Source organism: Melospiza georgiana, chromosome 4 (genome assembly GCF_028018845.1).
Source record: "Melospiza georgiana isolate bMelGeo1 chromosome 4, bMelGeo1.pri, whole genome shotgun sequence".
Taxonomy (NCBI): Eukaryota; Metazoa; Chordata; class Aves; order Passeriformes; family Passerellidae; genus Melospiza; species Melospiza georgiana.
In genome coordinates this window covers 900,739-928,363 of record NC_080433.1, presented here as the reverse complement: position 1 = coordinate 928,363, position 27,625 = coordinate 900,739, and the positions used below count along the sequence as shown (strand labels likewise).

The following is a 27,625-nucleotide window of genomic DNA, read 5'->3' as shown; positions in this document are numbered from 1 at the left end:
AAGGGGTGGATTGGATGGGATTTAAGGTCCTTTCCCACCCAAATTCCTGGAATTTCATGAAAACACTGAAATGAAGGAAAACAGGGATCAGTTCTTCCGGAATTCGCAGCAGGAATTGAGCTTGGCTCGATCCCAAAAATCTTTTCCCCCATTATTTTTTTTCTCAGCTCCCTATTCCTGATAGCCAGAACTGGGAATTGGGGGTGGGATAGAAAAGTCGGGAAGGATTTTGGGAAGAGCCTGAGAATTCCTTTGCCAGCAAGGTCATGGAATTAATCCAAGAAAAAAGTTTGGGAACAAATGACCTCCAAAGGTCCGGCCTAAATTCCCCTTGGGATCTGCACTTGGGACTGAGCATCTCCGTGATTTTCCTTGGAGAAAAAAAAAGCAGGAAAAGTAGCACGGAAAGCTGTCAGGAGCAATGGAAAGTCTGGGAATCAGCTCCGGATAAAAATTAGGTCAGGGAAGAATTCCAAACTAATTCCAACCTGAGCAGCAGGTCCAGATGGTCACGCCCGCGGCCGGGAGCTTCCCAGGGTTTGGAAATTGGGTTTGGAAACTGGGATTTGGAAAAGTTAGGATTTGAAAATTGGGGTTTGGAAAAATGGGGTTTGGAAATCGAGATTTGGAAATTGGGGTTGGAAGTCAGAGTTTGAAAATTGGAATTTGGAAAAATTGGGGTTTGGAAATTGGGGGTTGGAAAAATTTGGTTTGGAAATAGGGGTTGGAACTTGGAATTTGGAAAAATTGGGGTTTGGAAATTGGGATTGGAAATTGGGATTTGGAAAAATAGAGGTTCGGTAACTGGGGTTTGGGAATTTGGCTTGGGAATTGGGGTTTGGAAATCAGGGTTTGAAAATTGGGGTTGGAATTTGGGTTTGGGAATTGAGGTTTGGGAATGGGGATTTGGAAGAATTGAGTTTGGAAAAATTTGGTTTGGAAAAATTTGGTTTGGAAATTGGGGTTTGGAAGTTCAACAGGAGCTGAGGAATTTTGTCAGAGCAGGGAACGGCTCCTGCTGGTGTCCCAGGTTTTTATGGGAATAAGGAAGGAATTTGGTGGGATTGGGGTTGGAATGATGCTCGTGGAGGGGTTTTCCTGTGTAATTCCCAGTGGGAAGCTGGGCTGGGTTGAGGTGGGATTTGGTGATCCCAGTGCAGAGGGAGAAAGGGTGGGAACTTCCCAGGAGAATTCCGGGCTCATCCACATTTTCCTTGGGATCTGGAGTGGTCGGCAGGGCTGGAACTTCCTGTTCCCTCTTGTCCTGGGAATTCTCCAGTTTGGGAAATTATTTGGGAATTCTCCAATCTGGAAAGTACCCTGAGAATTCTCCAGTTTGTGGGAGGACTTGGGAATGCTCAAGTTTGGAAAATGCCATGGGAATTTTCCATTCCAGGAAATGTTGTGGGAATTCTCCAGTTTGGAACATTCCATGGGGATTTTCTGGTCTGGGGCATGCCCTGGAAATTCTGCAGGTTGGAAAGCGCTGTGGGAGTTTTCCAGTCTGGGATGTGCTGTGGGAATTCTCCAGTTTGGAAAATGCCCTGGGAATTGTCTAGTGTGGGAAATGAGGGAATTCTCCAGCTTGGGAAACACTTTTTCCCTTTTCCCCTCTGGGCCATTCCAGGCTCCTTCCCCACTTCCCTCTGGAATTTTCCAGGATTAAAATGGAACCGTGGCCTGGAAGCGAGCAGACATTTGCACTCCTCGTGCTTTTCCATGAATATTTATTATTGTGAAAGCAGCGAATCCAAACAAACCTCGGAGCGTTGATTGCGCTTCCCTTCCTCCAGCTGCCAGGAATTTTCGGGAGCCTCTGGAGCATCTCCAGGCTGAGAATTCCTCAGGGAGCTTTGGGTGTGTCCCGCTCCCCTCAGGGAGCGTCCAGGCCCCTTTGGAAAACAGGGATCCGTGTTTTCCTTTGGAAAACAGGGATCGGGCTGCTCCGAGCGGCGCTGTCATGGTAACGGACGGGATTCGTTGTGCCGGGAGAAACTCTGTAAACAGACCTGGAATAAAGTCTGGGAAAGGTGTGGGAAGGAATATCCGGAGCTCATTGTGGGAATTGCTCCGAGTTTTGTTCCTTTGTCGTCTCCTTCCCAGGATTTTCCCACTGGGAATTGTGAATTCCGGAGGGTGGGATGAGGAAATATTCCATAGAACTGGAAATCTGGGAATGTCCTGGTCCTGGATCCTGGAGTTTGGACTTGGTGGTTCTTCTTCATCACCATCGTCATCACCACCCCCATCATCTCTCCCTTCCCAGTTTTTCCCATTGGGAATTGCAGATTCCAGAGGGTGGGATGAGGAAATATTCCACAGAACTGGAAATCTGGGAATGTCCTGATTCTGGATCCTGGAATGCAGGATTGGTGATCCTTCATCACCATCATCATCACCATCACCATAATCTCTCCCTTTCCCTCCCTTTCTGTTCCTTTTCCCACTGGGAAATGTGGATTGAGGGGGATGGGATGAGGAAGTATTCCCTAGAACTGAGAATCTGGCAGGAGTGTGGGAATGTCCTGATTCTGGATCCTGGAGTTTGGACTCGGAGTTTTTTCATCTTCATCGTCACCTCTCCCTTCCTGGCTTTTCCCATTGGGAACTGTGGATTCAGGAGGGTGGGATGAGGAAAACTTCCAAAGAACTGGGAATCTGGCAGGAGTTTGGGAATGTCCTGATTCCAGCTCTTGGAATTCACACTCAGTGGTTCTTCATCATCATCATCATCATCATCGTGCTCACCCAGCCAGTTTGGAATTCCACAATCCTGGGACTACTGAGGTTGGGAAAGAATTCCAAGGTCACTGAGTCCAAGTTGGGCCAAATCCCCACCAGAGTTCTGAGTGGAATTCCAGGAATTCCTTGAACACCTCCAGGGATGGCAACTCCAAAGCTCCCTGGGCAGCCCCTGCCAAGGCCCGACCATCCTTCCCATGGAAAAACGATCCCAAAAATCCAATCCCAACCTCGCCTGGCACAGCTTGAAGCTGCTCCCTCTTGGGAAGTTCTTCAGACAGGACTTTCACTTCCTGGATTTTTTCCAGGGATTTTCCAGGAATGATGGAGTCCAAAATGAAACATCTCCTGGAGATGTGTCCCATGCCCAGGTGACACCCGGCCTTGGTGGGACATCCCTCTTCTGGTGGCACTTGGGGACACAGATCAGTGGTGGCTTTGCAGTCATTGGATTTCATTGTCTGGGAGGGCTTTTCCAACCCCTTTGGCTCCGAAATTCCATAATTTTAGTCTGACTTATCCATGGGGTATGGCCCTGAAATTCCATTGTTTTGTCCAACTTTCCCATTGGGATGGCTTTGGTGGGACATCCATCCTTCCTTGGGGACACGGATCACTGTTGGCCTTGCAGTGGTTGGATTTCATTGTCTGGCAGGGCTTTTCCAACCCCTCTGGCTCCGAAATTCCATAGTTTTGGTCCAGCTTTCCCATTGGGATGGCCTTGGCCGGACATCCCTCCTTGCTGGTGGCACTTGGGGACATGGATCTGTGGTGACCTTGCAGTCGTTGAGATTGATGGCCTTGGAGGGCTTTTGCAACACCTCTGGCTCCGAAATTCCATAATTTTGTCCAGTTTTCCCGTTGGGAATGGCCGGATGTGGGCGCTGAGGGCAGAACGTGCTGACAGGATCCGGGAAGCGCCGCTGACGCCTGGAGAAATTCCCACAGCCGAGGTTGGAACTCATCGGAGAACGAACGCCGGGCGTTGCCACGGCAACGGGAAGAGTTCCAGGAGCCTGAAATCCTCGGACTTTGAACCTCAAATATTCCTCGGGAAAATATTCCGAGCATGGCCATGCTCAGCCTGGGCTGCTCCTTCCCAATCCCAGGATTTTCCTTCTCCTGGTGGGCCTCGGATCATCCTCAGGATTCACCTCTGCCATGGCAGCGGTGGCCTTGGAACGGCGGCTCTGGGAATATCCCAGATCCAGAGGGCAAGGAATTCCCTGCTCCTTGTCCCCTGTTCTGGCTCAGAGCAGGAGCAATCCATGTTTTTCCTGATGTTTTGGCACCAGGAATGGGCTGGATGTGGCCGATTCCGGATTTCCCGCTGGATTTTGTCTCAGGCGCCGGACAAATTTTAGGGATGTTAAACTTTGGGATTGGAATGAGCTCATTGAACAAAATATTGGAAAATCCCATTTTCCTGGAAGTTTGGAGTGCAGGGGCCCCCCAGCTGAACTTCATCCCTTTCCAGAACATCTGGATCTGTTTTGTGGATCATGGAATTGTTTAGGCTGGAAAAGTCCTTTAAGACATTGAATCCAAGAATTCCGAGCACTTCCATGGCCACCACTGATCCATGTCTCCAAATTCCATTGAAATCCTTCCAGGATGGAGATTCCACTCCTGGTCCCTCAGTGGAGCTGAAGTTTGCATTTCCAGGTGGATCTGGGAGGTCACTTTTTCCCGGTGTTCCCAAGGATTGGGAAGGAATTCAGGGCAGGGAGTCATTGGTGATTTATTCCATGTGTTGGATTTTCCCATCTTTCTCTTGGCACATCCCTGGAGCTATGGAATAAGGACTTGGGATAGGAGGAGCAGCTGGGATTTGCACAAGTGTCAGTCCCAGTGGCAGCTGGATCTGGATTGTTGGGAATTCCACTGGTCCTGGCTTGGTCCATCAGAGCTTCCTGAGATGCCACTTCCAAACCTTTCCCAGTGCTGATCCATGGCTGGATCCCATGGATTTCCAGTGTTGGGAGAGGAACTGGGAGCAGGAGGAGACCATTCTCTTCTTCTCAAGCCAGCTCCACAGGAATTCCCACGGGAATTCTCAACCTTCTCCTCCACTCTCTTCCTACTTTTCCCACAGCCACATTCCCAAGACCTAATCCCATATTCCCATTTTTTTGGCGTTTAGATTCCCACCTAATCCCATATTCCCATTTTTTTTCCCCGTTCCTTTCTGATAAACTTCCAAACTTCTTCCCAACCCAACTCCACACCCATTCCCAACTTTCTTCTCCTGAGTGCCACACCTCCTCCACCCTATTCAATCTTTTCCCACAACTCCTAACACCTAATCCCGTATTCCCATTTTTTGGGCCCGAGATTTCCACCTAATTCCATTTTCCAATTTTTCATTCCCAGTGCCTTTCTGAGAAACTCCCAACCTTCTTCCCAACCCAACTCCAAACCCATTCCCAACCTTCTCCTCCACCCTCTTCCATCTTTTCCCACAACTGCACTCCCAACACCTCATCCCATATTCCCATTTTTTTTGGTCCTTAGATTCCCCACCTAATCCCATATTCCCATTTTTTTCAGCCTGAGACTCCCACTTAATCCCATCCTTCTGTTTTTCATTCCCAGTGCCTTCCTGAGAAACTCCCAACCTTCTTCCCAAAACCCAACTCCACACCCATTCCCAACCTTCTCGCCCACCCTCTTCCATCTCTTCCCACAACTGCACTCCCAACACCTAATCCCATATTCCCATTTTTTTCAGCCTGAGATTCCCACTTAATCCCATCCTTCTGTTTTTCATTCCCAGTGCCTTCCCGAGAAACTCCCAACCTTCTTCCCAAAACCCAACTCCACACCCTCCACTCTCTTACATCTTTTCCCACACCTCCCAACACCTAACCCCGCATTCCCATGTTTCATTCCCAGTGCCTTTCCGAGAAACTCCCAGCTACACCAAGCGCCGCCGGCTCCTCGGCTCGGGCGGGTTGGCGTCGCCGCGTGTCCTGCAGCGCTCGGCCAGCGACAACAACCTGAAGGCCGAGAGCCGCGCCTCGTACTCGCCGGTGCCGTCCCTGCGGAGCCTCCCGCCCCAGCTCCTGGTCCAGATGCAGGAAGCGGCCGCTGGAATCGCAGGCCCGGGAATGGCGAGCGGGGACGGGAGCCTGGCCAGCTCGGGCAGCGCCCGCAGCGCCCACAGCCGCTCGCCCTCGCTGCAGCGCGTGCAGGAGGAGAGGGAGGCCGAGGTGCCCTCACTGCGCCGGAGCAGCCGCGGGAAAGCCAGGTATGGGATCGGGAATGGCATCCCGGGGAGTGGGATGGGGCGTGGGAGGGGTGAGAGGTGGGAATAGGATCCCATATATTGGGTTGGAACGTGGGACGTGTTAGTGATGGGAATGGGATCCCGTGGATTGGGTGTGGGAGGAATTAAAGCTGCAGATGGGATGCCGTGGAATATTGGGTTGGAATGTGGGACGTGTTAGTGATGGGAATGGGATGCTGTGGATTGGGAGAGTGTGAAAGGAGTTAGATGGAGTTAAGAATGCGATCCCATGGATTGAGGTGGTGTGGAAAGAATTAGAACTGGGAATGGATCCCATGGATTGGGGGGTGTGGGAGGGGTTAGTGATGGGAATGGGATTCCATGGATTGGGAGAATGTGAAAGGAATTAGGGGAAGTTAAGAATGAGATCCCAGGGTTTGAGTTGGAATGTGGGAGGAGCTAGAGATGGGAATGTATCCTGTGGATTGGGTTGGGATGTGGGAGGATTTAGTGATGGGAATGGATCCTGTGGATTGGGGGACATGGGAGGGGTTAGTGATGGGAATGGGATGCCATGGATTGGGTGTGGGAGGAGTTAGAGCTGGAAATGGGATGCCGTGGATTGGGAGAGTGTGAAAGGAATTAGATGGAGTTAAGAATGCAATCCCGGTGCTTTGAGGGGGTGTGGAAAGAATTAGAGCTGGGAATGGATCCCATGGATTGAGCGGTGTGGGAGGGGTCAGAGATGGGAACGGGATCCCAGGGATTGGGTTGGGGTGTGGGAAGGGTTAGTGATGGGGTTGGGATCCCATGGATTGGGTGGTGTGGGAGGAGTTAGATGAAGTTAGGAATGCAGTCCCTTGGATTGGATTGGATTGGATTGGATTGGATTGGATTGGATTGGATTAGGATGTGAAAGGAATTAGAGCTGGGAAAGGATCCCATAGACTGGGGGAATGGGGGAGGGATTAGAGCTGGGAATATGATCCTGTGGATTGGAGGGTGTGGAAAGAGTTTGAGCTGGAAATGGATCCCATGGATTTGGGGATGTAGAAGGAAATAGAGCTGGGAATGCGATCCCATGGACCAGGGGGATGTGGGATGTGGGATGGGAAGAGTGGGAAAGGTTAATCATTCCGATGAGGAGTGGGGTTATGGTGGCTTTATTGGGTTTTCCATGGGTTTTTCCGGCTATTCTGCGGTCAGATACAGTTTTTCCCTGGATTTTCCCTAGGTTTTTCCCTCCATCCATCCCAGTGTCAAATTTGGTTCTTCCTGGGGTTTTTCCTCTGTCCCATACTTGGATTCCATTGTTCCCTGAGTTTTTCTCTGGGTTTTCCTGCCATTCCATGCTTGAATCATGGATACCATGGATATAATGGATTCATGGATATCGTGGATATCGTGGATTTCATGGATATGGTGGATTACATGGGTATCGTGGATATGGCATCCGGTGGTTCTGGTGGGATTGGGATTGGATCTGGCATTACCCCACTGCTCCCCATCCCTGCCAGACGTGTCCCATGGGAATGTTGGTTTGCCTGGGATTGGGAATGGTCACTGGTCCCTGATGTGTCCGGGGATTTTGGGGTATCCTTGTGGTGACCGCAGGGTCCGGATTTGGATTCAGAGGATTCTGTTGGAATTCTGGAATACTGGAATAGAAACGATCCTAAAGATCTGATCCAATTCCACCCCATTCCAAGGCAGGGACACCTCCCACTACCCCAGCTTGCTCCAACCTGGCCTTGGAATTTGGGAAGCTTGGGAATTTAGGATGTGTCGGAGGCAGATCCAGAGTGGGATATGGAGGCATTGGGAGGTCAAAAATAGTGTGGGATTTTAAAATCCATAATCCCAAAATACCCTGGAGCAGCTCTGCTCAACTCCTTGTCCAAACTTCCTGAGCATTCCTGGACCTGGCTCCGTGATTCCCAACCTTTTGCAGGGAAAATGTCTCTAGGAAAGAGCATTTTGCTCTGTTATTTCCAGGTTTTTCCAAGGATAGAGGGATCACTGAATTCATTCCATGGAGCTGGGGCAGGATAAATTCCCAGATTTGCAATCTGAACAGTTCAAGTTGGGAAAAAAACCCTTAAGTTTTAAATTCCAACAAAAACTCCTTCACTCCACGGCAAGGGATATCCATAATTACCGGAGTCCTCTCACATTTTCCTGATAAATCCTGGAGAAAAATGCATTCTGGGGCAAGTTTTCCAGGGAATATCAGGAATATTTAGTGTTGTCCCAGTTTTTTATTCCTAGGGAGGTTTTCCGGCCCCTTTCCCATCTCTTTCCCTTCTCTTTTCCTGCTCCAGAGCTGCTCCCAGAATTCCAGGGGATCCCTCAGCCATTCCCAGGAGCAGCGGGGCTGGGCCAGCAGAACTTTTCCATGTGTTTTTTCCAGGTTTTTTCCAGGTTTTAGCTGGATCCCTCCTCCCTCTCTCCCTCCCTCCCTCCCGGCCGTGACTCTGACTCATTCCCCACGTGCCGGAGCCTCCGGAGCCTCCGCGCTCTTCCCAGTCCCACTCCAACACCACGAGTTCCCCACCCAGCTCCTCGTGCTGGGATCATCCCTCCGGATGTTTCATTCCTTACGTTCATCCCACCCTCATTCCCAGTGTTTGGAGCCCTCTGGACCTGGGATCCATCCTGGTTTTCCTGCTCAGCTCTCGGTGCATCCTGGATATTCCCATTTTGGGAAGGGAGGCTTTGGAGCAGGGAATCATCCCCTGGATCTGGGAACAGCTGGGATTTTTGGGATCAGCTCCTTTTCCCACTGATCCACTGCAATTCCCTCTGATCCCACATTTCTTCCATCCAGGCTTTGTTTGCTCCAGGTTTTTTTTTTTTTTCCCAAGGGAATTCAGTGTCTGAATTCCTCCAGTTTTCCTTATTCCCATTTTTTTTTCGCTCTCCTGGACACACAACCAGAGTTTCCAAAATAATTCTTGGAATGCTTTAATCCCTCCTCAACATTCCCGATGTGTCCGGCCAGGCTCATCCCAAAATCCTTCTTTCATTCCTGCTGCTCCTTTCCAGGTGGGATCTTCCCAAAATCTCCCTGCCTATCCCAGATTTCAGCACCTTGGAATTTCCACATCCGTGGGGAAGTTTTCCCTCTCTGCCATCAGCCAAGGGAACACCAGGAATTCCCAGCAATTCCTGGGATTTTTTTCCTGCTGCTGCTGGATTTAGGGAATGAAATGAACTGTGGGAATTCCTCCATGGGCATTTCCTGGTGGAATCCAGAGGTTTGGATTTGTCCGGGAACAATTCCAGGTGTCCAGGTGGTGTTTGGAGTCAAATCCCACCCCTGGGAGTGCCCAAGGCCGGGTTGGATGGGGCTTGGAGCAACCTGGGATAGGGAAAGGTGTCCCTGTCCATGGAGAACAATCCTGGGAATGATAGGAAGAGATCCTGGGAATGTTAGGAAATGATCCTGGAAATGTTGGAGAAAAGGAAACTTTAGGGAAAGGATCTTGGAAATGCTGGGAAAATAATCCTGGGAATATTGGGGAAACCATCCTGGAAACTTTAGGGAAAAGGTCCTGGAAATGTTGGGAAATTATCCTGGGCATGTTGGGGAAAAGATCCTGGAAACTTCAGGGAAAGGGTCCTGGACATGCTGGGAGAATCATCCTGGGAATGTCAGGGAAACCATCCTGGCAACTTTGGGGAAAAGATCTTGGAAATGTTGGGAGAAGGATCCTGGAAATGCTGGGCAAAGGATCCCAGAAATGTTGGGAGAAAGATCCTGGGAATCCCTGGGGCTGAATCCGGATCCGTGGCCACCGGCAGCTCCGGGTGCCACCCCTAGATCCCACCAGCCTGGGAAAGAGAGGCTGGAAATCCCAAAAAACAGGGTCAGAAACCCTGGAAAACGGTCAGAAATCCCGGAAAAGAGAGTCAGAAATCCTGGAAAAGAAACATGGGAAATCCTGGAAAACAGGGTTGGAAATCCCAGACAACAGGGTCAGAAATTCTGGAACCGTGTCCAAGTGCAGAGAAGGAGAATCCCAGGATGCTCCCGGAGGGAGGAATTCTCCTAAGAGCAGGAATTCATCCTAATTCTGTGTGAAAATTCAGGATTTTTTCCCAATATCCAGCCTAGGACTCCTCTGGCACAGCTTGAGGCTGTTCCCTGGGATTTCCTGGGAGCAGATCCCAAATCCCACCCGGCTGCCACCTCTGCCATGGAATTCTGGAGGGAAATGGCCCCTCCTGATCCTTGTTTTTCCCAGGATCAGCCCCCCCACCCCGGCTCCCTCTGGATGTTCTTCCTGGGATTTGAGCTCCTTTCCCTGGGAAAGAGCGGTCAGGAATCCTGGAAAACAGAGCCAGAAATTCTGAGAATTCCAGGAATTCCCAAGGGAAGCATTGTTTAAACCAAACCCAAAATCTTTCACCTGGAATTCACTTCTGCTTGTTCCCATGAAATCCCATGGAAATTAAAATTTCCTGGATTTTTGGGAATATCATGGTCCATTCATCCACCTGGAATGGGAATTCTCTGGGGGTTTATTCCAAGTTTATTCCCGAGGAGGTTTTTCCATCCTGGAATGGGACAATTCCCAATGGAAGCACCACCAGGTGCCCAAATCCACCCGGACGCTTCTATGGGCTGGAATTCCCTGGAATCGGACATGGAGCCCCATCAATCCCACCCAGAATTCCAACGGGATGGAGGCGATCCAGGACAAAAAATTCCATGGAACGCAAAAGACAGGGTGGGAGGAAGAGCTGCTGCTCCTTCCCAGAATTCCCTTTCCCTTCGGAATCCCGTGGGAATCCTGGAAGAAGGACGTGGGCACCGAGCGTGGACAAATCCCGGATCTGCCGGGAATTTTGGGAATCTCACGAGCCGCTTAATCCCCGCTGTCGGATTTATCGGAAATCCGGGATGAGCTCGGGATTCATGGAACGAGGGCCTGGAGCCTCCTGGTGAGGGGAGATAAAAGGGATGAAGGGAAAACTCTGCTGGAAAAACGCCCGGGAATTTTCTCCCATGGAAAACATCCAACCCCAGCCGGGCAGATTAACTCTTGGAAGTTTTTACTCATGGAATTTTTTTTACTCATGGAATTTTTTTGCTGATGGAATTTTTCTCCTCGTGGAATTTTTTCCTCGTGGAATTTTTCTCCCCATGGAAAGGGGGGCTCAGGCCTTGGCAGGGGCTGCCCGGGGAGCTTTGGAGTCGCCGTCCCTGGAGGTGCCCAAGGAATTCCTGGAATTCCGCTCAAGGCTCTGCCGGGGGGCTCAGGATGGGCTCGGGGACCTTGGGATTCTTTTCCAAGCTCTGGAATTCTGGGATTCGTGGTGAATGCCGAGCTCTTCCCACGCTTCTTCCCCGGGAATTCCTGGGGCTCTGCCCGCCAGGAGAGGAAGGAGCGGAGCTGGGAAAGGAGGGAAAATTCCGGAAGGAGCCAGGAAAGGGCTCGGGCCCAGGCACAGGAGGAGGGCACGGGGTGGCACAGGGGACAGGGGTGGCACCAGGGGCCCTGGAGCACAGGGTGGCACAGGTGACAATGGCATACAGGGTGGCACAAGTGACAATGGCACCCAGTGTCACTGTGGGCACTGGCACTGGGACACGGGTGACGCAGGTGACAGTGGCACCCAGGGGTGGCACCAGTGACACTGGGGAACAGGGTGGCACAGGTGACAGTGGCACCCAGGGATGGCACCAGTGGCACTGGGGCACAGGTGGCACAGGTGACAATGGGGCACAGGGTGGCACAAGTGACACTGGGGCATAGGTGGCACAGGTGACAATGGCACCCAGGGATGGCACCAGTGGCACTGGGGCACAAAGTGACCCAGGTGACAGTGGCGTACAGGGTGGCACGAGTGACAGTGGCACAGTGTTGCTGTGGTTGCAGAGGGTCACAGACTGTCACAAATGACACTGGGGCGCAGGCTGGCACAAGTGACAGTGGCACAGAATGTCACTGTGGGTGGCAGCAGGCACAGAATGGCACAGGTGACACCAAGGCATAGGTTGGCACAGGTGGCACAGCTGGTGGTGGCACCCAGTGTCACTGTGGGTGGCATTGGGGCATGGGCTGACACAAGTGACAATGGCACCCAGGGATGGCATGAGTGGCACTGGGGAACAGAGTGGCACAGGTGGGAGTGGCACTGGGGCACAGGTGACAGAAGTGACAATGGCACCCAGGGATGGCATGAGTGGCACTGAGGCACAGGGTGACACAGGTGACAGTGGGCACCCTGGGATGGCACCAGTGGCACAGGGTGACACAGGTGACACTGGCATACAGGGTGGCACAAGGGACAGTGGCACAGTGTTGCTGTGGGTGGCAGAGGGTCACAGCTTGTCACAAATGACACTGGGGCGCAGGTTGTCATAGGTGGCACTGGGGCACAGGCTGGCACAGGTGACAATGGCCCAAAGTGTCCCTGTGGGTGGCACTGGGCACTGGCACCGGGGCACAGGTGACAATGGCATCCAGGGATGGCACCAATGGCACTGGGACACAGGGTGACACAGGTGACAACGGCGTACAGGTTGGCACAAGTGACAGCGGCACAGAGTGGGTGGCAGCAGGCACAGGGTGGCGCAGGTGACACCAGGGCATAGGTTGGCACAGGTGGCACAACTGGTGGTGGCACCCAGTGTCACTGTGGGTGGCAGTGAGCGTGGGGTGACGCAAGTGACAACGGCGCCCAGGGATGGCACGAGTGGCACTGAGGCACAAGTGACTGTAGGGCACAGGGTGGCACAAGGGACAGTGGCACAGTGCTGCTGTGGGTGGCAGCAGGGCACAGATTGTCACAGCTGGCGTTGGGGTACGGGTTGTCATAGGTGGCACTGGGGCACAGGGGTGGCACAGGTGACAGTGGCACAAAGTGTCGCTGTGGGTGGCAGTGGGGCACAGGCTGGCAGAGGTGACAGTGGCACAAAGCCGCTGTGGGTGGCACTGGGGCACAGGCTGGCAAGGGTGACAGTGGCACCCAGCGGTGGCACCGGTGTCGCTGTGTCTGGGCGGGGCTCTGCCGCCTCAGTGCGCTCAGGGATCCTCCCGGAGCATTCCCGCAATTCCCTCAATCCCGCAATTCCCGCATTCCTTCAAATCCTCTATCCCTGCAATTCCCTCAATCCCGCAATTCCCTCAATCCCGCAATTCCTGCATTCCTTCAAATCCTCTATCCCCGCAATTCCCTCAATCCACGCAATTCCCGCATTCCTGCAAATCCCTGGAATTCCCGCAATTACGTCGCAATAACTTGAGGAGGTGGGGGCAAATATGGAATTGGGGTGGAAAAATATGGAATTGTGGGGGCAAATGTGGAATTGGGGGCACGGGGTAGGAGCACTGCGGGCAGCCCTGAACCAGGAATGGGAACTGGGGACCCTCAGGCCGGGAACGGGAACCGGGAATGGGAACTGGGGACCCTCCCTCCTTCCCTGCCTCCTGTTCCCGTCCTTCCCTCCATCCCTGTCCCTCCATCCCGCTCCCATCCCACTCCCTGCTCCCTCCTCGCCGTGTCCTCCCGGCCCCGGAGCCGCTCCCTTTGCTGCTCCCATCCCAATCCCAATCCTAATCCCCCCCCTATTCCATTCATGTGATTCCATTCTCATCCCAGTCTTGTTCCCACACCCGATCCCATTCCTACTCCCATTCCCACTCCCGCTCCCATTCCTACTCCCATTCCCAATCCCATTCCCATTCCCACTGCCATTCCCACACCCATTCCCACTCCCATTCCCACCCCCATTCCCATTCCCATTCCCAATCCCATTCCCACTCCCGCTCCCATTCCTACTCCCATTCCCAATCCCATTCCCATTCCCACACCCATTCCCACACCCATTCCCACTCCCATTCCCACCCCCATTCCCACCCCTATTCCCACACCCATTCCCAATCCCACTCCCATTCCCACTCCCATTCCCACACCCATTCCCACTCCCATTCCCACACCCATTCCCAATCCCACTCCCATTCCCACTCCCATTCCCAATCCCATTCCCACTCCCATTCCCAATCCCATTCCCGCTCCCGCTCCCGCACCGGTTCCCTCTCCGGGGCAGCGCCGGCAGCGGCCGCCAGGGGGCGACTCCGGGCGGGCCCCGCCGGGACCGGGACCGGGACCGGGACCGGGATTGGGAGCGGGATGAGGAACGGGAGCGGAATCGGGAGCGGGATCGGCCCCGGGATGGCTGTGGCACGGTCCCACACCCATTCCCATTCCCACTCCCATTCCCACACGGCAGTATGGGTGATGCTCGACGGTCCCGGGAGCGGGGTCTGCATCAGGAGCGGGATCGGGATCAGGGATCGGCATCGGGATCCAGGAGAGGCACGGGGATCCAGGAGCGGGCTCAGGAGCGGGAGCGGCCCCGGGCTCAGGAGCGGGAGCGGGGTCGGGACCGCGCCGGCAGCGGGGGCGGCGGCGGCGGCGGCGGCGGCGGGAGCGGGGGCGGCCGGTCCGGCGGCGTCCCCGCCCGCCGGGGGAGGAGCCGCGGGCTCCGGCCCCACCTGCCCCGGGCCATGGTGCGCCGGAGGGAGCGGAGCGGAGCGCGGGGCGGGCGGCGCCGCTGCGCCATGGAGCCGGCGGTGGCGGGCGGCGGCCGCCCCGCAGCCGGTGCCGCTCCAGCCTCCGCCGCTGCCCGCGCCCGGGCGGCGCCGCCGGGGCCGCGCTGAGCCCCGCGGGGGCCCCCCCGGCCATGGCGCAGCCCGCGGGGCGCGGCGGGGCGAGCCGCGAGCTGCCGGGCATCAGCACCGTAACCTACGTGTTCGTTTACAGCCCCGCCGGCCCCGCCGGGCCGCCCGCCGGCCCCGGCACCGAGCCCGCGCCCCACGCCGCGCCCGCCCCGCTGCGCGGGCCCAAGCGGAAGCTTTACAGCGCCGTGCCCGGCCGCAAGTTCATCGTGGTGAAGAGCTACGCGCCGCAGGGCGATGGCGAGATCCAGCTCAACCGCGGCGAGGCCGTCAAGGGTGAGCGGGGACACCGGGACGGCGGCGGGGACGCGGGGACAGCGCCGCGGACGCCGGGACGGCGGCGGGGAGCGGCCGGGGAGGGCGGGAGGAGCGGCGGGAGCTGCCCCCGGTGCTGGATGCGGCAGTGGCGGGGCCGCGGCTGGGATGGATGGAGGGATGGGATGGAGGGATGGGAGCGCTCAGGTGTGGGGTGGAGGGATTGGGGTGTCTGCCCACCTGTGGGGCTGCGGCTTTTGGGGTGTCCTGCCCACCTGTGGGGCTGCGGCGCCTCGGGATCGCTGCGCAGGTGTGGGGCTGCACAACTGTGGGGTCTGCAGGCTGCTTGTGGGGCTGCAGATTTGGGCATGTTCAGCCCACCTGTGGGGCTGCAGGGCTCTGGGGTCTCCAGCCGGGTTGTGGGGTGTCCTGCCCACCTGTGGGGCTGCAGGGCTCTGGGGTCTCCAGCCGGGTTGTGGGGTGTCCTGCCCACCTGTGGGGCTGCAGGGCTTTGGGATCCCGAGCGCAGGTGGGGCTGCAGAGCTGTGGGGTCTGTCGGCTGCCTGTGGGGCTGCAGGGCCTTGAGGTGTTCCAATCGATTTGTGGGTCTGCAGCTGGTTGGGTTGCAGCTTTGTGGGGTGTCCAGCCCAACTGTGGGGTCTCCCACCCACCTGTGGGGCTGGAGCTTTTGGGGTCTTGAGCCCACCTGTGGGGCTGCAGAACTCTGGGGTCTCCGGTCTGGTGGTGGGACTGCAGCACTGTGGGGTCCCCAGCCCAGGTGTGGGGCTGCAGGGCTGTGGGGTCTTGAGCTCAATTGTGGGGCTGGTGCTCTGTGGGGTGTCCAGCCCAGTTATGGGGTTGCCACTTTGTGAGGTCCTCAGCCCATCCGTGGGGCTGCAGCGCTTTGGGGTGTTGAACCCACCTGTGGGGTGTCCAGCTCAGCTGTGGGGCTGCAGGGCTTTGGGGTGTTGAACCCACCTGTGGGGTGTCCAGCTCAGCTGTGGGGCTGCAGGGCTTTGGGATCCCTGGGCCACTTGTGGGGCTGCAGGGCTTTGAGATCCCCAGTCTGGCTGTGGGGCTGCAGGGCTTTGGGATCCCCAGTCTGGCTGTGGGGCTGCAGTTTTGTGGGGTGTCCAGCCCAGATGTGGGTCTGCGGCTCTATGGTGTTTCCAGAGTGGTTGTGGGGTCCCCAGGTTGGTTGTGGGGCTGCAGCTTTGTGGGGTCCCTACCTGTGGGGCTGCAGGGCTGTGGGGTCCCCGGCCTGGTTTTGGGGTCCCCAATCCTGTTGTGGGGTCCCCAGCCTGGTTTTAGGGCTGTAATTCTGCGGGGTCCCCAGTCCCGATTTTGGCATCCCCAATCCCGGTTTTGGGGTCCCTAGTCCCAGTTTTGGGGCCGGAGCTCTGTGGGGTCTCCATGCCGATTTTGGGATCTCCAGTCCTATTTTGGGGTCCCCATTCTGATTTTGGGGTCCCCATTCCGGTTTCGGGGTCCCCCTCCTGGTTTTGGGTCCCCATCCCGATTTTGGGGCCGCACTCGCGGCCGGCCCCGCTCCGGCTCCGTTCCCATTCCCGTCCCTCCGGGGCCGTGTCCTTGTCCCCCCCGCACCCCGCGCCCATCCCGGCTCCGCTCCCATTCCCATTCCCACATCCCGAGCTCCCAACCCCCCGCGCCCATTCCGGCTTCTCCCGGCTCCGCTTCCCGAGCTGCAGCGGGCGCCGGGAAATTCTCATGGAAAACGGCAGGGAAGAAAATTCATGGATAACGGCAGGGAAAAAAATTCATGGATAACGCAGGGGAATTTTCGTGGATAACACCAAGGAAATTTTCACGGATAAAACCGGGGGAATTCTCATGGATAATGCCAGGGGAATTTTCCTGGATAACGGCAGCGCTGCCGTGGGGTTGGGCTGGGAATTCTGCTGGAAGCTGGGAATTCCAGCTGCCAGCTTCGCGAGGAAGGGAATTCCCTGCCAGCCGGAGAATTCCAGAGTTTTTTCCCCCCCTCCGGAAAGTTTCGGGAGCTTCTCCTCCTCTCCCTCCTCCGCGATTTTTTTTTTTTTGTGGATTCCTGGCACGACGCGGGGCCGGAGCCTCTGGAATGACGGGAGAGGGAGACCGGGAATGTTCCCAGCCTGGAATTGCGGCTCCCACATTCCCGCTGCCCTTCCCATGGATTTGGTTTCCCTGCGAGGAGCGGGAGCCGGCTGGGAAGGGGGGGGCTGTACTGAGGAATTCCTGTGGATTCCTTGGAATTCCAAGGGTTTCACGCGGGATTCCGGCATTCCTGGGATGCAGGTGTGGAATTCCAGGATCCGTGAAGGATTCCTGGGATGTGAAATGCTTTTCCCGATGTTTCCCCCCCCTTCTCCCTGTTTTTCCTCGTGCTGCCGTGGAGTGGGTGGTCCTGGAGCTGCTGCCACAAAATCCTTGGGATTCGCTTCTCCGTCCCAAAATTCCTGGCGTGTGATCTCCAGGGAAAAACAACCCGTGGGAAGAGGGAGGAGGAGGAGGAGGACGTGGAGTGACCCCTGGGAGCGGGAATCGCTTCCCAATGGATATTCCCGGAGTTCGGGAGGATGAGAGTTCACAGCCAATCCCTTCCCCCCTGGAATTGCTCCAGGAGAGGCTGATCCGTGGATTTTTGGGAATCTTGGCAGCTCCGGAACGGCGCTGCTTTGTCATGTTCCGTGGATTCGGGACAATCCCGGAGCCCGGAGTTCGGGGGGTGGCCGGGAATGCTGGGAGAGGCTGGAACGGGAGGAATTCCGGCCGAGGGAGCTCTCCAGGGTTCTGGAATGATGCGGGGGCAGGGATGGTGGAGATCCCTGGCAATGGGAATGTTTGGAATGGAGCTGCGAGGATGGGAAAAGGTTTGGGAATGAAAGGGATTGCTGGATGAGGATGGGAAATTGGAATTTCAGGAATTCTGGCCAAGGGGCAGCCTAGGAGTCTCCAGGATCCTGGAATGATTTGGGGGATGATGGATCTCATCCCTATCCATGAGATCATTCCCATTCCATTACAAGGACAGGGAAATTCCCACAATCCCAGGCTGCTCCAGCCTTTCCTTGGACATTCCAGGGATCCAGGGGCAGCCCCAGCTGCTCGGGCAATTCCAGCCCAGCCAGGAATTCCTCATTCCCAAAATCCCACCCCAATCTCCCTTTTCCCAGTGGGAAGCCATTCCCTGTGCCCCATCCTTCCATTCCTTTCCCACATTTCAGCTCTCCTGGAGCCCCTTCAGGCCCTGGAATGTGCTGGAAGCTCTCCCTGGATCCTTCCCTTCTCCAGGAGAACATTCCCAATTTTCCCAGTTTTTCCTCTCAGCTCCATCCCTTGAATCCTCCCGGTGCCTCCTCTGGATTTGCTCCAACAGCTCCACATCCTTTCTGGGATTATTCCCGATCCCATATTCCCAGTTTTCACCACATTTCCCAAGATCAGCTCATTCCCATGGCTTCTCCAGGGCTCGGAATTCCTGGGAAGTTTTTCCTTCATCCCAAGGCCAGAAATTTCTCCTGCTGCTCCTGGTTTTCCCTCTGGGAAGGTCATTTGGGAAGGGTTGGGAAGAAGCCAGGATGCAGCTGGTTCCCAGTTGGAAAATTATCCGAGCCCTCGGGAATGCCATCTGTCCCAAATCCCACTTTTTCCCAGGTTATATTCCTTCATTTCAGGTCAGGCCGGGATTTTTCCATTGGGATTTTTGGGATTTCAGGTCACCAGGAAAAGTTTTGTGGAATTTTTGGAGCCGCTCCACTCTGAACTTCCCCAAATCCAAATTTCCTGACTGGAAATCCAAGGAAAAATTCTCTGCTGGATACAGGGGGAAAAATAAAAATCGGGATTTAGGGATGGTTTGGTGGGATGGCCTCAGGATTTTTGGGATTTTGTTGGAAAAGGAGTTGCAATTGTGGCTGCTCCCTCCCTGGAGTTGTCCGAGGCCAGGCTGGAGCAACCTGGGAATGTGGGAATCGGAATGGGATGATCCTAAAGAACCTTCCCACCCAAACCATTCCAGAATCCCAGGAATTCTTGGCTCCACCTCCCATTCAGGTGGAGGGATCTTGCTCGGGATTGAAAAATTCCCAACTTTTCCTGTGCTTTGCTTTTCCTTCATAATCAATTTTTGCCAGGGAAGATCCCTCTTCCCAAATTTCCATATCTGCAGAGAAGCTGGACAGGACACTTCCTGGATTTTTTTATTCCCTACCTCCCTGTTTTTAATGGAATTTCTTCCTTATCTGGAAAAGACCGAGAATTCCCATGGTGTTCCTTGGTCGGGATCCATTGGAGTCATCCCAGAGTTTCCGAAATTCCCAAAAAATGATGCTTTTCCAAATGTGTGCATGGAAATCCATCTGAAAATGATGGAAATATCCAGGATGAAGCTGGGTTATTCCAGAAAATTCCCATTAAAAATGACATTCGTTTCTGGAATCTGGGAGAACATTGGGAATTCTTATCAGTTATCCCTGGAAAAATCCTTGGTGATAAGAGGGGGATATCCCATCAAAACTCGGATTTTTGGGACAGCATTCCCACATTTCCTGCTTTCCCCCCCCATATCCCAAGCCTGGGCTGGGATTTGTGGGCTCAGCTCTGGAGCTGGATCCAAATGCATGAAAATTCCTTTGGGATTGACCAGCACAGGAATTCCCGAGGTTCTACTCTGATTTCCAGGGTGATCCCGATGGATTTTCCTCGGATCTTGGTTTTGGATGGATCTTTTCTTTTGGAAAAAAGGGAGAGCGGAACCTCTGGAATGGGATCAATTTTCCCACTTGGATGAGTTGGAAAACTCTGCCTTGGCACCAAAATCCTTCCCTTAGTTCATTCCCAAAGCTGGAATTCTGGGAATTCCAGATTTCTAAAAAGCATTTTTCCTGGAATTCTCAGGAAGAGCCCCCATATAAATCCAATTTTCCAGGCCGAGGCATTTCAGATTCCTGGGATAATTTAATGGATCTTTTTGGGAATCAGATTTTTGGGATCAGGGGCAGGAGCAGGAAATTATCCCGGTGGGAAAAAACATTGGACACAGAAATCTTAAATCGAGTGGTAAAATTCCCAGAATTTTCCAAAAGAAACAAAATTTTTAAGGAAAGAACTATTTTAAAGAATAATTTTAAGGATTCATTTTGGTGTTCCTGCATTTCCTGGCACTTTTCCTGGATTTGAATCCCAGAATTTAGTCCTGGAATATTGCTTTCCTCCATCCTCTGGAAAAATCCCCTTGTGCTTCCCCTTTCCCATGGGAATTGCATTGGGAATCCCTAAATTATGGGATATTCCTAGAAAAACCGAGGTGGCACCTCCAGAATGGAAATCCCATTGGTTTTTTGGGAATAATTTCAGGATTTTCCTGGGAATTCCAGATGGATTTGCTCCCTTCTTGGCTCCAGACAATCCTGGGAATTATTATTCCCACCTGGAATTCCAACCCATAAACAAGGGTCTCCAAGTGACCCCAAATTCCCAGCTGGAATTTGGGAACTGCCTCGGTTTCCTGTGGAAATGAAGAAACCCGGGAGACATTCCCATCGGGAATATTCCGCCGAGCTGGCGGCCGGCCCCGATTCCCATCCCAAAATTAGAAAATTCCTCATTAATTCCACTCCGCATCCCGGTGACCTCGGAGCTGTCCCAGTTTTCCAGCGTGACCCAAAATCGGCAGGAAAATTCCAGAGGGAATTGAGCTCCCATAGGATTGGAAATGACAGAACAATCCAGGCTGGGAAAAGCCGGGAATTCGGGGAGGTGGGAAGAGTGGCTACGGCGCCGTTGGGTTTTCATGGATCGGCTTCCTTGGGATCTTGGCTGGAATTTCGGCCCCATTTGGGATATTGGGTTCAAAGGGGAGGTTCGGGGTTGGATTTGGGGATCGACCGAATTTGGGGTTGGAGGGATTGTCCATGGTCTGCTCTGGAATTCCAAGGAAATTTGGGATCTCTTCTGGGATTTTAGGGATTGCCCATGGTCTGCTCTGGAATTCCAACCAAGTTTGGGGTTTTTTGGGGGATTTTGGGATTGTCCATGGTCTCACCTGGGTGTCCAACCTGATTTGGTATTTTTGGGTTGGGAGAGGTTCTCCATGGTCTGCTCTGGAATTCCAAGGAAATTTGGGGTCTTTTTTTGGATTGGATGCTCATCCATGGTCTCACCTGTGTATCCAACTAGATTTGGGGTCAAGGGTTGGGATTTTAGAGCTCTTCGTGCTCTGACCTGGAATTTCACCCAAATTTGGAGTCTTGGGTTGGGATTGGATGGATTGTCCATGGTCTAACCTGGAATTCCAACCAAATCTGGGATCTTTTGTTGGGATTCCTTTTGTTGGGAGCTGTCTGTGGTCCTGATCTGGAATTTCCCCAAAGTTTGGGATCCTGTGTTGGGATTTAGGGATTTTCCATGGTCCTGACCTGGAATTCCAACCGAATTTGGGATCTTGGGTTGGGTTTTTAGGGATTGCCCATGTTCTGACCTGGCTGAGGAGTCCACACTTCCCTGGATGACATTCCAGGGGATAATTCCAGGGATTTAGCTGGAGACCATTCCCGTGTTTCATTTCCACATTGTTCTGTTTGCGCCTCTGCACATTTTCCATGGATTTTTTTCTCTCTTTTCCGTGTTTTTTTTTTTTTTCTCTCTTTTCCATGTTTATTTTTTTCTATTTTCCATGGTTTTTTTCTCTTTTCCATTCCCATCCATGCTCCAGACCAGCAGCTCCGTGAAGTAGGTAACTATGGAATTTTTCCTTGGAATTTTTTTCCCCCTTCCCAGCTTTATCCTTTTTCCCACATTTTTTCCTCACTGTGGCCTCCAAGTGTGGGGAGTTTTCCAGGATTTTTGGAGCTCAGCTTTCCCTGGTTTTCCTTCCACTCCTGCTGTTTATTCCAGATGGGATCGGGGGGCAGAGGGATCTTCCTCTCCCATCCCCATTTTCCTGCACTTCCAAAGTTTCCCTGTCCTTGTTGTCCTGAAATTCCCAGAAAACCCAAACTGGGAGTCACCTTCTGGGAAAATTCTGGAATGAGAGCTGTGGGTGAGGAACTGGGGTGGGAATTGTGGGTTGGGAATTCTGAAGGAGGAATTCCATGGGAATTCTTGCTGCTCAGGGATTTAGGATGTTGGGACACAATTCCCGCTGCTCTCGGAGTGGCTTTGGAATTTCCGATGTCAGGAAAATCCATCCCCTCCTGGTGATCCTGGAAATCTGATCCTGGATCCAGGGATGGGGAAGCACCCAATGGGGCGGAGCTGGTCCCAAAAAATTCCGTTGAATATCCCGAGGTTTCCATGTGCTCCCGTCACTCCTCTGCTGCCATATCCTTGGGAAATCCCATGAAAAATGCTCTTTCCCTGCTGTTTGCTGCTGCTCCAGGTGGATTCCAATTCCCAGGAAAATCCCATCCAACAGGAGTTGGGATCAGCCGGATTTAAACCTGGGAGTTGCTGCTCCCAGCAAATTTTGCCTCCTGGAATTTTCCCTCCAATTTACATGGATTAAGCCCAGGAATGCAGTTCGAATTGGGAATTCCAGGTGCCACAGAATTCCTGAGGGAATAGGGGATGGGAAAACAGGGAATGGCCTCAGGCTGGGCCAAGGAGGCTCAGCTTGGATATTTGGGAATTTTTCCATGGAAAGGGGGTCAGGCCTTGGCAGGGGCTGCCCAGGGAGGTTTGGAGTCACCATTCCTGGAGGAATTCCAAGGAATTCCTGGATGTTGAGGTGGGAATAAGGTGGGATTTGATAACCCAGGATGTCCTTTCCAAGGTCAGGAATTCCAGGGTTTCAGAGTTTAATCCCAGAATTTTTCAAGGGCTGGGAAGTGCCGTGTCATGCTCTTCTCCAGCTGCAGAGGCTGCTCAGAAATCCTGGAATTTCCATGGGAAAATAAAACCTCCAGGAGCATAACTTCCACAGGTTTTTAAGGAAAAGGTGATGTCATCATCCTTTTCCCTGTTTTCCATCAGGATCTACTTGGAGCTGCCAATTCCAAGCAGGATCCATAATTTTTTCCTGGAATTCAGATCAATCCACAGAAACCAGAACTATCCCAAATGATCCAGTGGGAATCTGGGGTTGGCATTCCCAGAGAAAAAGCTTGGAGAAGGAATTTTTCCATCTCCTGGTGCATGATAATCAAAAATAAGGAAAAATCCAGGAATATTCCCTTGGAAATGGGATGTTTTCCATGAGTTTTGAGGAATGTGGATTCAGGTTTTCAGTGCATTTTTAGGGATGTGGATCCAGGTTTTCCATAATTTTGAGGGGATGTGGATCCAGGTTTTCCATAGTTTTCAGGGAGGTGGATCCAGGTTTTCCAGGGTTTTTGAGAGATGTGGATTTTTCCATGGGTTTTCCCTTGGGTTTTTAGGGAGGTGGATTCGGGTTTTCCATGGGTTTTTGGGATGGTTCTGCCCTTTGTGCCACATTCCAAGTGGGATGGGCCCATCCCAATCCCTGCTCTCTCAGGTCTCTCCCAGGTCTCTCCTGCCGGATTCTCTGGGAATTCTGGCCAGGATCCAGCATTCCCAGGGCCTCCCATGGAGTTCCTCATCCTGCCAGGAGCTGCTCTTGGGGTGGGAATTCTGGGAATTCCTTCCCTAAGGATGCTGAGTACTCTGTCTCCCTGGGATTTTTCAGAATGGGGAATTCCCAAATCCTGCTGTTTTCCAGCTGGGAATTCCACCAGGGAGTGATCCCAAAATATTTCTGAATTCCTGCTTGCAGGGGATGATCTCAAATTTTTCCTGGAGTTTGGGCAGGAATTAGGAAAATCCCCTCAGGCTGTAATAGCACACAAAACATTTCCCAGGCCGGATTATCCAAGGAACTTCCGCCTCTGGAATGGCACTAATCCCTCAAACACATCCCGGCTTTTCAGCGGGAAGAGGATTCCTGCGGATTCCAAAGGGATTCCCTGAACTCCCGGGGCTCCTCCTCCTCCTGTTCCCCGGGAGAAGCTCGGAGCAGCCTGGCAGCCGGGCCGGGTTTCCTTGGATCCCTGACTCCTTTCCCATCCATGTTTTCCGTGGGCACGGGTGTGAGACGGCTCCGGCTGCTCTTCGCTCTTCTCCGGAGCCCGGGAACGCTGAGCCAGGAAAGCTCTTGGAAAAGCCTGGGAAACATCTGAGGAATAAACACTGGGAGAAGGAGCTGGAGCCAGGGCTGGGAAAACTGGGAATGTTCTCCTGGAGAAGGGAAGGCTCCAGGAAAAGGGAATTTCTCCCTGTTTTTCCTATGGAATGTGCTCTGTCTTTTTTTTTGTTTGTTTGTTTGTTTTCCCTCCTTTTGTTCCCTGGGATGCTCCCGTCATCATTCCCAGGTTATGGAAAAGAGAGAATAGCAGGAAAAGGAACATTCCAGCACAATCCCTCCTGGCTTTGATCCCTCTGGATCCCTTCCAGCTCCGCCCATTCCAGGGTTTTCTGACCTTTGGCCTTTGCTGGGTGGGATTTGAGGGATATCCATGCTGGGGAATTTCCTGGGAATCTGCTGAATCCAGGTACCTTTAGATCTCCCCGATCCCCCCGGGATCCTCCCTGTATTCCCAAAATCCTGGAATTGGCTCCCTGAGGAATCTGGGATTCATGGGATTTGGGAACAGCTTTCCCTATCCTGTGGCTGTGCCAGGAGCTGGAATTCCCTGCATGGTGGGGGATCTGAATGGGATTAATCCCAGTTTTTGGGAATGAGGCCCTTGTAAATATTCTCAATATTCTTGCTTTTTGTCTTTAAGGGCCGTTCCAGGGCCACATTCCCTTGGGAATTCTGTCCCTGTGGCTCCCACTCCGCTGGAGCTGCCAGGAATTCCTTGGGATAAAGGAAAAGTGCTGGGAATGCCAGACTGGGAATTTGGGAAAGATGAATTGTGATGAGATTCATCCCAGTTTTCCAGGTGGGATCAGCTCTGGGAAGGTTGACTGGGAATTCTGGGCGGGCTGGAAAATCCTGGAATTCCAGCCCACGGAAAACCTCGGTATTCTCACTGTGGGAATCTCTGTGTGTGTGGGATCCTCAGGAATTGGGAAGGAAAATGGGAATGAGGAAGGGAGAGGAAATCCTGGATCACGGGAAGGATCCGAAACCTTTGGATCAGCAAATCCCATTCCCAAGTTCCTTCCTGTCCTGCAGTCCCAAAATTCTGCTGAGGCCGAAAATTCCTCAGGAACATTTTCCCGGCTCCATCTGTTCCCTCCCTTTCCCGTTCCCTTTGATTGCCGCTATTTTTTCCAAGGAATGCTTGATTAGAGCTGGAAGGACAGGATAATGACGGGAATCAAAGCCGGATCCGTTCCCAAATCAGCTCCGCAGCTGGAGCCGGCAGAGCGGGAACGGCTCCGGGGATGATTCTGAGATCCATCCGGAGCCATTCCCAGTGCTGATTCCTGGATCCATCTGGAGCAGGAACAGCTCCCAGTGCTGATTCCCAGTGATGATTCCTGGATTCATTGGATCCACCTAGATCCATTCCTGGTGCTGGTTCCCGGATCCATCGGATCCATCTGGGACCATTCCCAGTGTTGATTCCTCAATCCATCCAGAACCCTTCCAGCTCTCAGTGCTGATTCCCAGTTGTGATTCCTGAATCCATTGGATTCATCCGGATCAATTCCCAGTGCTGATTCCTGGATCCATTGGATCCATCTGGGGCCATTCCCAGTGTTGATTCCCAGATCCATTGGACCCATCCAGATCCATTCCTGGTGCTGATTTCCTGATCTATCCAGGACCGTTCCAATCAGCTCTCAGTGCTGATTCCCAGTTCTGATTTCCGGATCCACTGAATCCATCCAGAGCCATTCCCAGGGCTGATTCCCAGATCCATCCTGAGCAGGAACAGCTCCCGGTGCTGATTCCCAGATCCATCAGATCCATTCCTGATGCTGATTCCTGGATCCATCAGATCCATCCAAATCCATTCCTGGTGCTAATTCCCGGATCCATTGAATCCATCTAGAGCCATTCCCAGTGCTGATTCCCAGATCCATCGGATCCATTCCCAAGTCCCATTCCATACACGGAACGTGGATTCCCTGCGGAAATCCCTGCTGGAATTCCAGGCTGGTCAAGGCCCTGCGGGATGAGGATGGGGAATGTTGGAAGAGAGCAGCAAAAATTGGGAATGGCTGCAGGAGGGAAGGAGAACCCAGAGAATGAAGGATGGGAAAAGAGGGAAGGGCCTGCAGGGGAGATTGCGGTTGGATTTTGGGAATATTTTTCCATGGAAAAGGGGGTCAGGGCTTGGAGGGGGCTGCCCAGGGATGTTTGGTGTGAAGCCCCAAATCCCAAAATTCCTTCATGGGAGGCCAGAATTCCCAAGGGCTCCAAAGCAGGAATTTTGCAGGGGAGCTGTTGAGAGCAGAGCAGTGGGAATTGAGCAAAATCCAGGATTTGGGCTCATTCCAAGGCCTGACAGCACCGGAACCTTTGGAGAGCTGGAGAATTTGCATCCCAAAAAAAAAACCCTGGAGGAGCCTGAAAGGATTTTGCTGTTTGGCTTTTCCTTGGATTTGTTTTTCCTTGGATGCCTCCAGGCAGAATTTAATTCCTGGATCCTTCTGGGAATTCTTTGGCATGGATGGAGCAGGGCTGGATTTCCGTATGCCTGAAGAAATGTAGGATTAGCTCTGATGGATCCGCAGGAATTTGAGCTGGGATAAAGCTGGGAAGTGTCGGAAGAAATGCAGGAATGGGACAGCAAATCCCACAGGAATTCCTGGGTTTTTTCCTTTTACAGAATCCTGGGATGGTTTGGTGGGAAGGGACCTTAAATCCCGCGAAATGAGGGAGCAGCCTCAGCCTGGGCCAGGGCAGGGCCAGATTGGATTTTTGGGAATTTTTTCCAAGGAAAAGGGGTCAGGCCTTGGCAGGGGCTGCCCAGGGAGCTTTGGAGTTGCCATCCCTGGAGGTGTCCAAGGAATTCCTGGAATTCCACTCAGGGCTGGGATCGGGCCCGGTTTGGGCTCAGTGATTTACATACTCTGGATGTCTAAATCCCAAATTGTGCCACTCCAGATCCCCAAATTCCAAATTTTCCCACTCCGGATGTCCAAATTCCTGAATTGTGCCACTCTGGATCCCCAAATCCCAGCAGCACATTCCCGGTATTCCCCAGGTGTGAATTCTCTCAGGAGTGTCCAGATCCCAGAATTCCAGAGGCTGGGATTTGGGGATCCAGAGTGGCACAATTCAGGAATTTGGACATCCGGAGTGGGAAAATTCAGGAATTCAGGCACCCAGACTGGGAAAATTTGGAATGAAGGCATTTAGAGTGGGACAGTTTGGGAATTTTGGATTTCAGTCATCTAGAGTGGGACAATTTAGGAATTCTAGCATCCAGAGTGGAAAAATTCAGGCCTTTGGGTGTCCAGAGTGGGACAATTTGTGAATTTGGGCGTCCAGAGTGTGAAAAATCAGGAATTGCGTGTCCAGAGTGGGAAAATTTGGGATTTGGTCATGAGTGGGACAGTTTGGGAATTTGGGGATCCAGAGTGGGGAAAGTTGGGAATGGGGCATCCAGAGTGAGAAAAATCAGGAATTTGGAAATGTGTGCATCCAGAGTGGGAAAATTGGGGGATACAGAGTGGGAAAATTATGGGAATTTTGGCATCCAGAGTGGGAAAACCCAGCAATTCCAGATTTTCCAAAGGAACTTAACCCGCGGAAAACTCCACATTCCTCAACCTCCCTCCAGCTTTGCCTCCC

The 27,625-nt window shown here is 53.1% G+C and overlaps 1 protein-coding gene across 1 annotated transcript in view; it reads left to right on the top strand.

Moving 5' to 3' along the window:
* Positions 1-27,625, top strand: part of SHANK3 (SH3 and multiple ankyrin repeat domains 3) — a 147,417-nt gene that overhangs the window by 51,235 nt on the left and 68,557 nt on the right. The window contains 2 exon segments of the mRNA XM_058022231.1: positions 5,638-5,992; positions 14,747-14,937. Coding sequence (XP_057878214.1) covers positions 5,638-5,992; positions 14,747-14,937 — 546 coding nt within the window.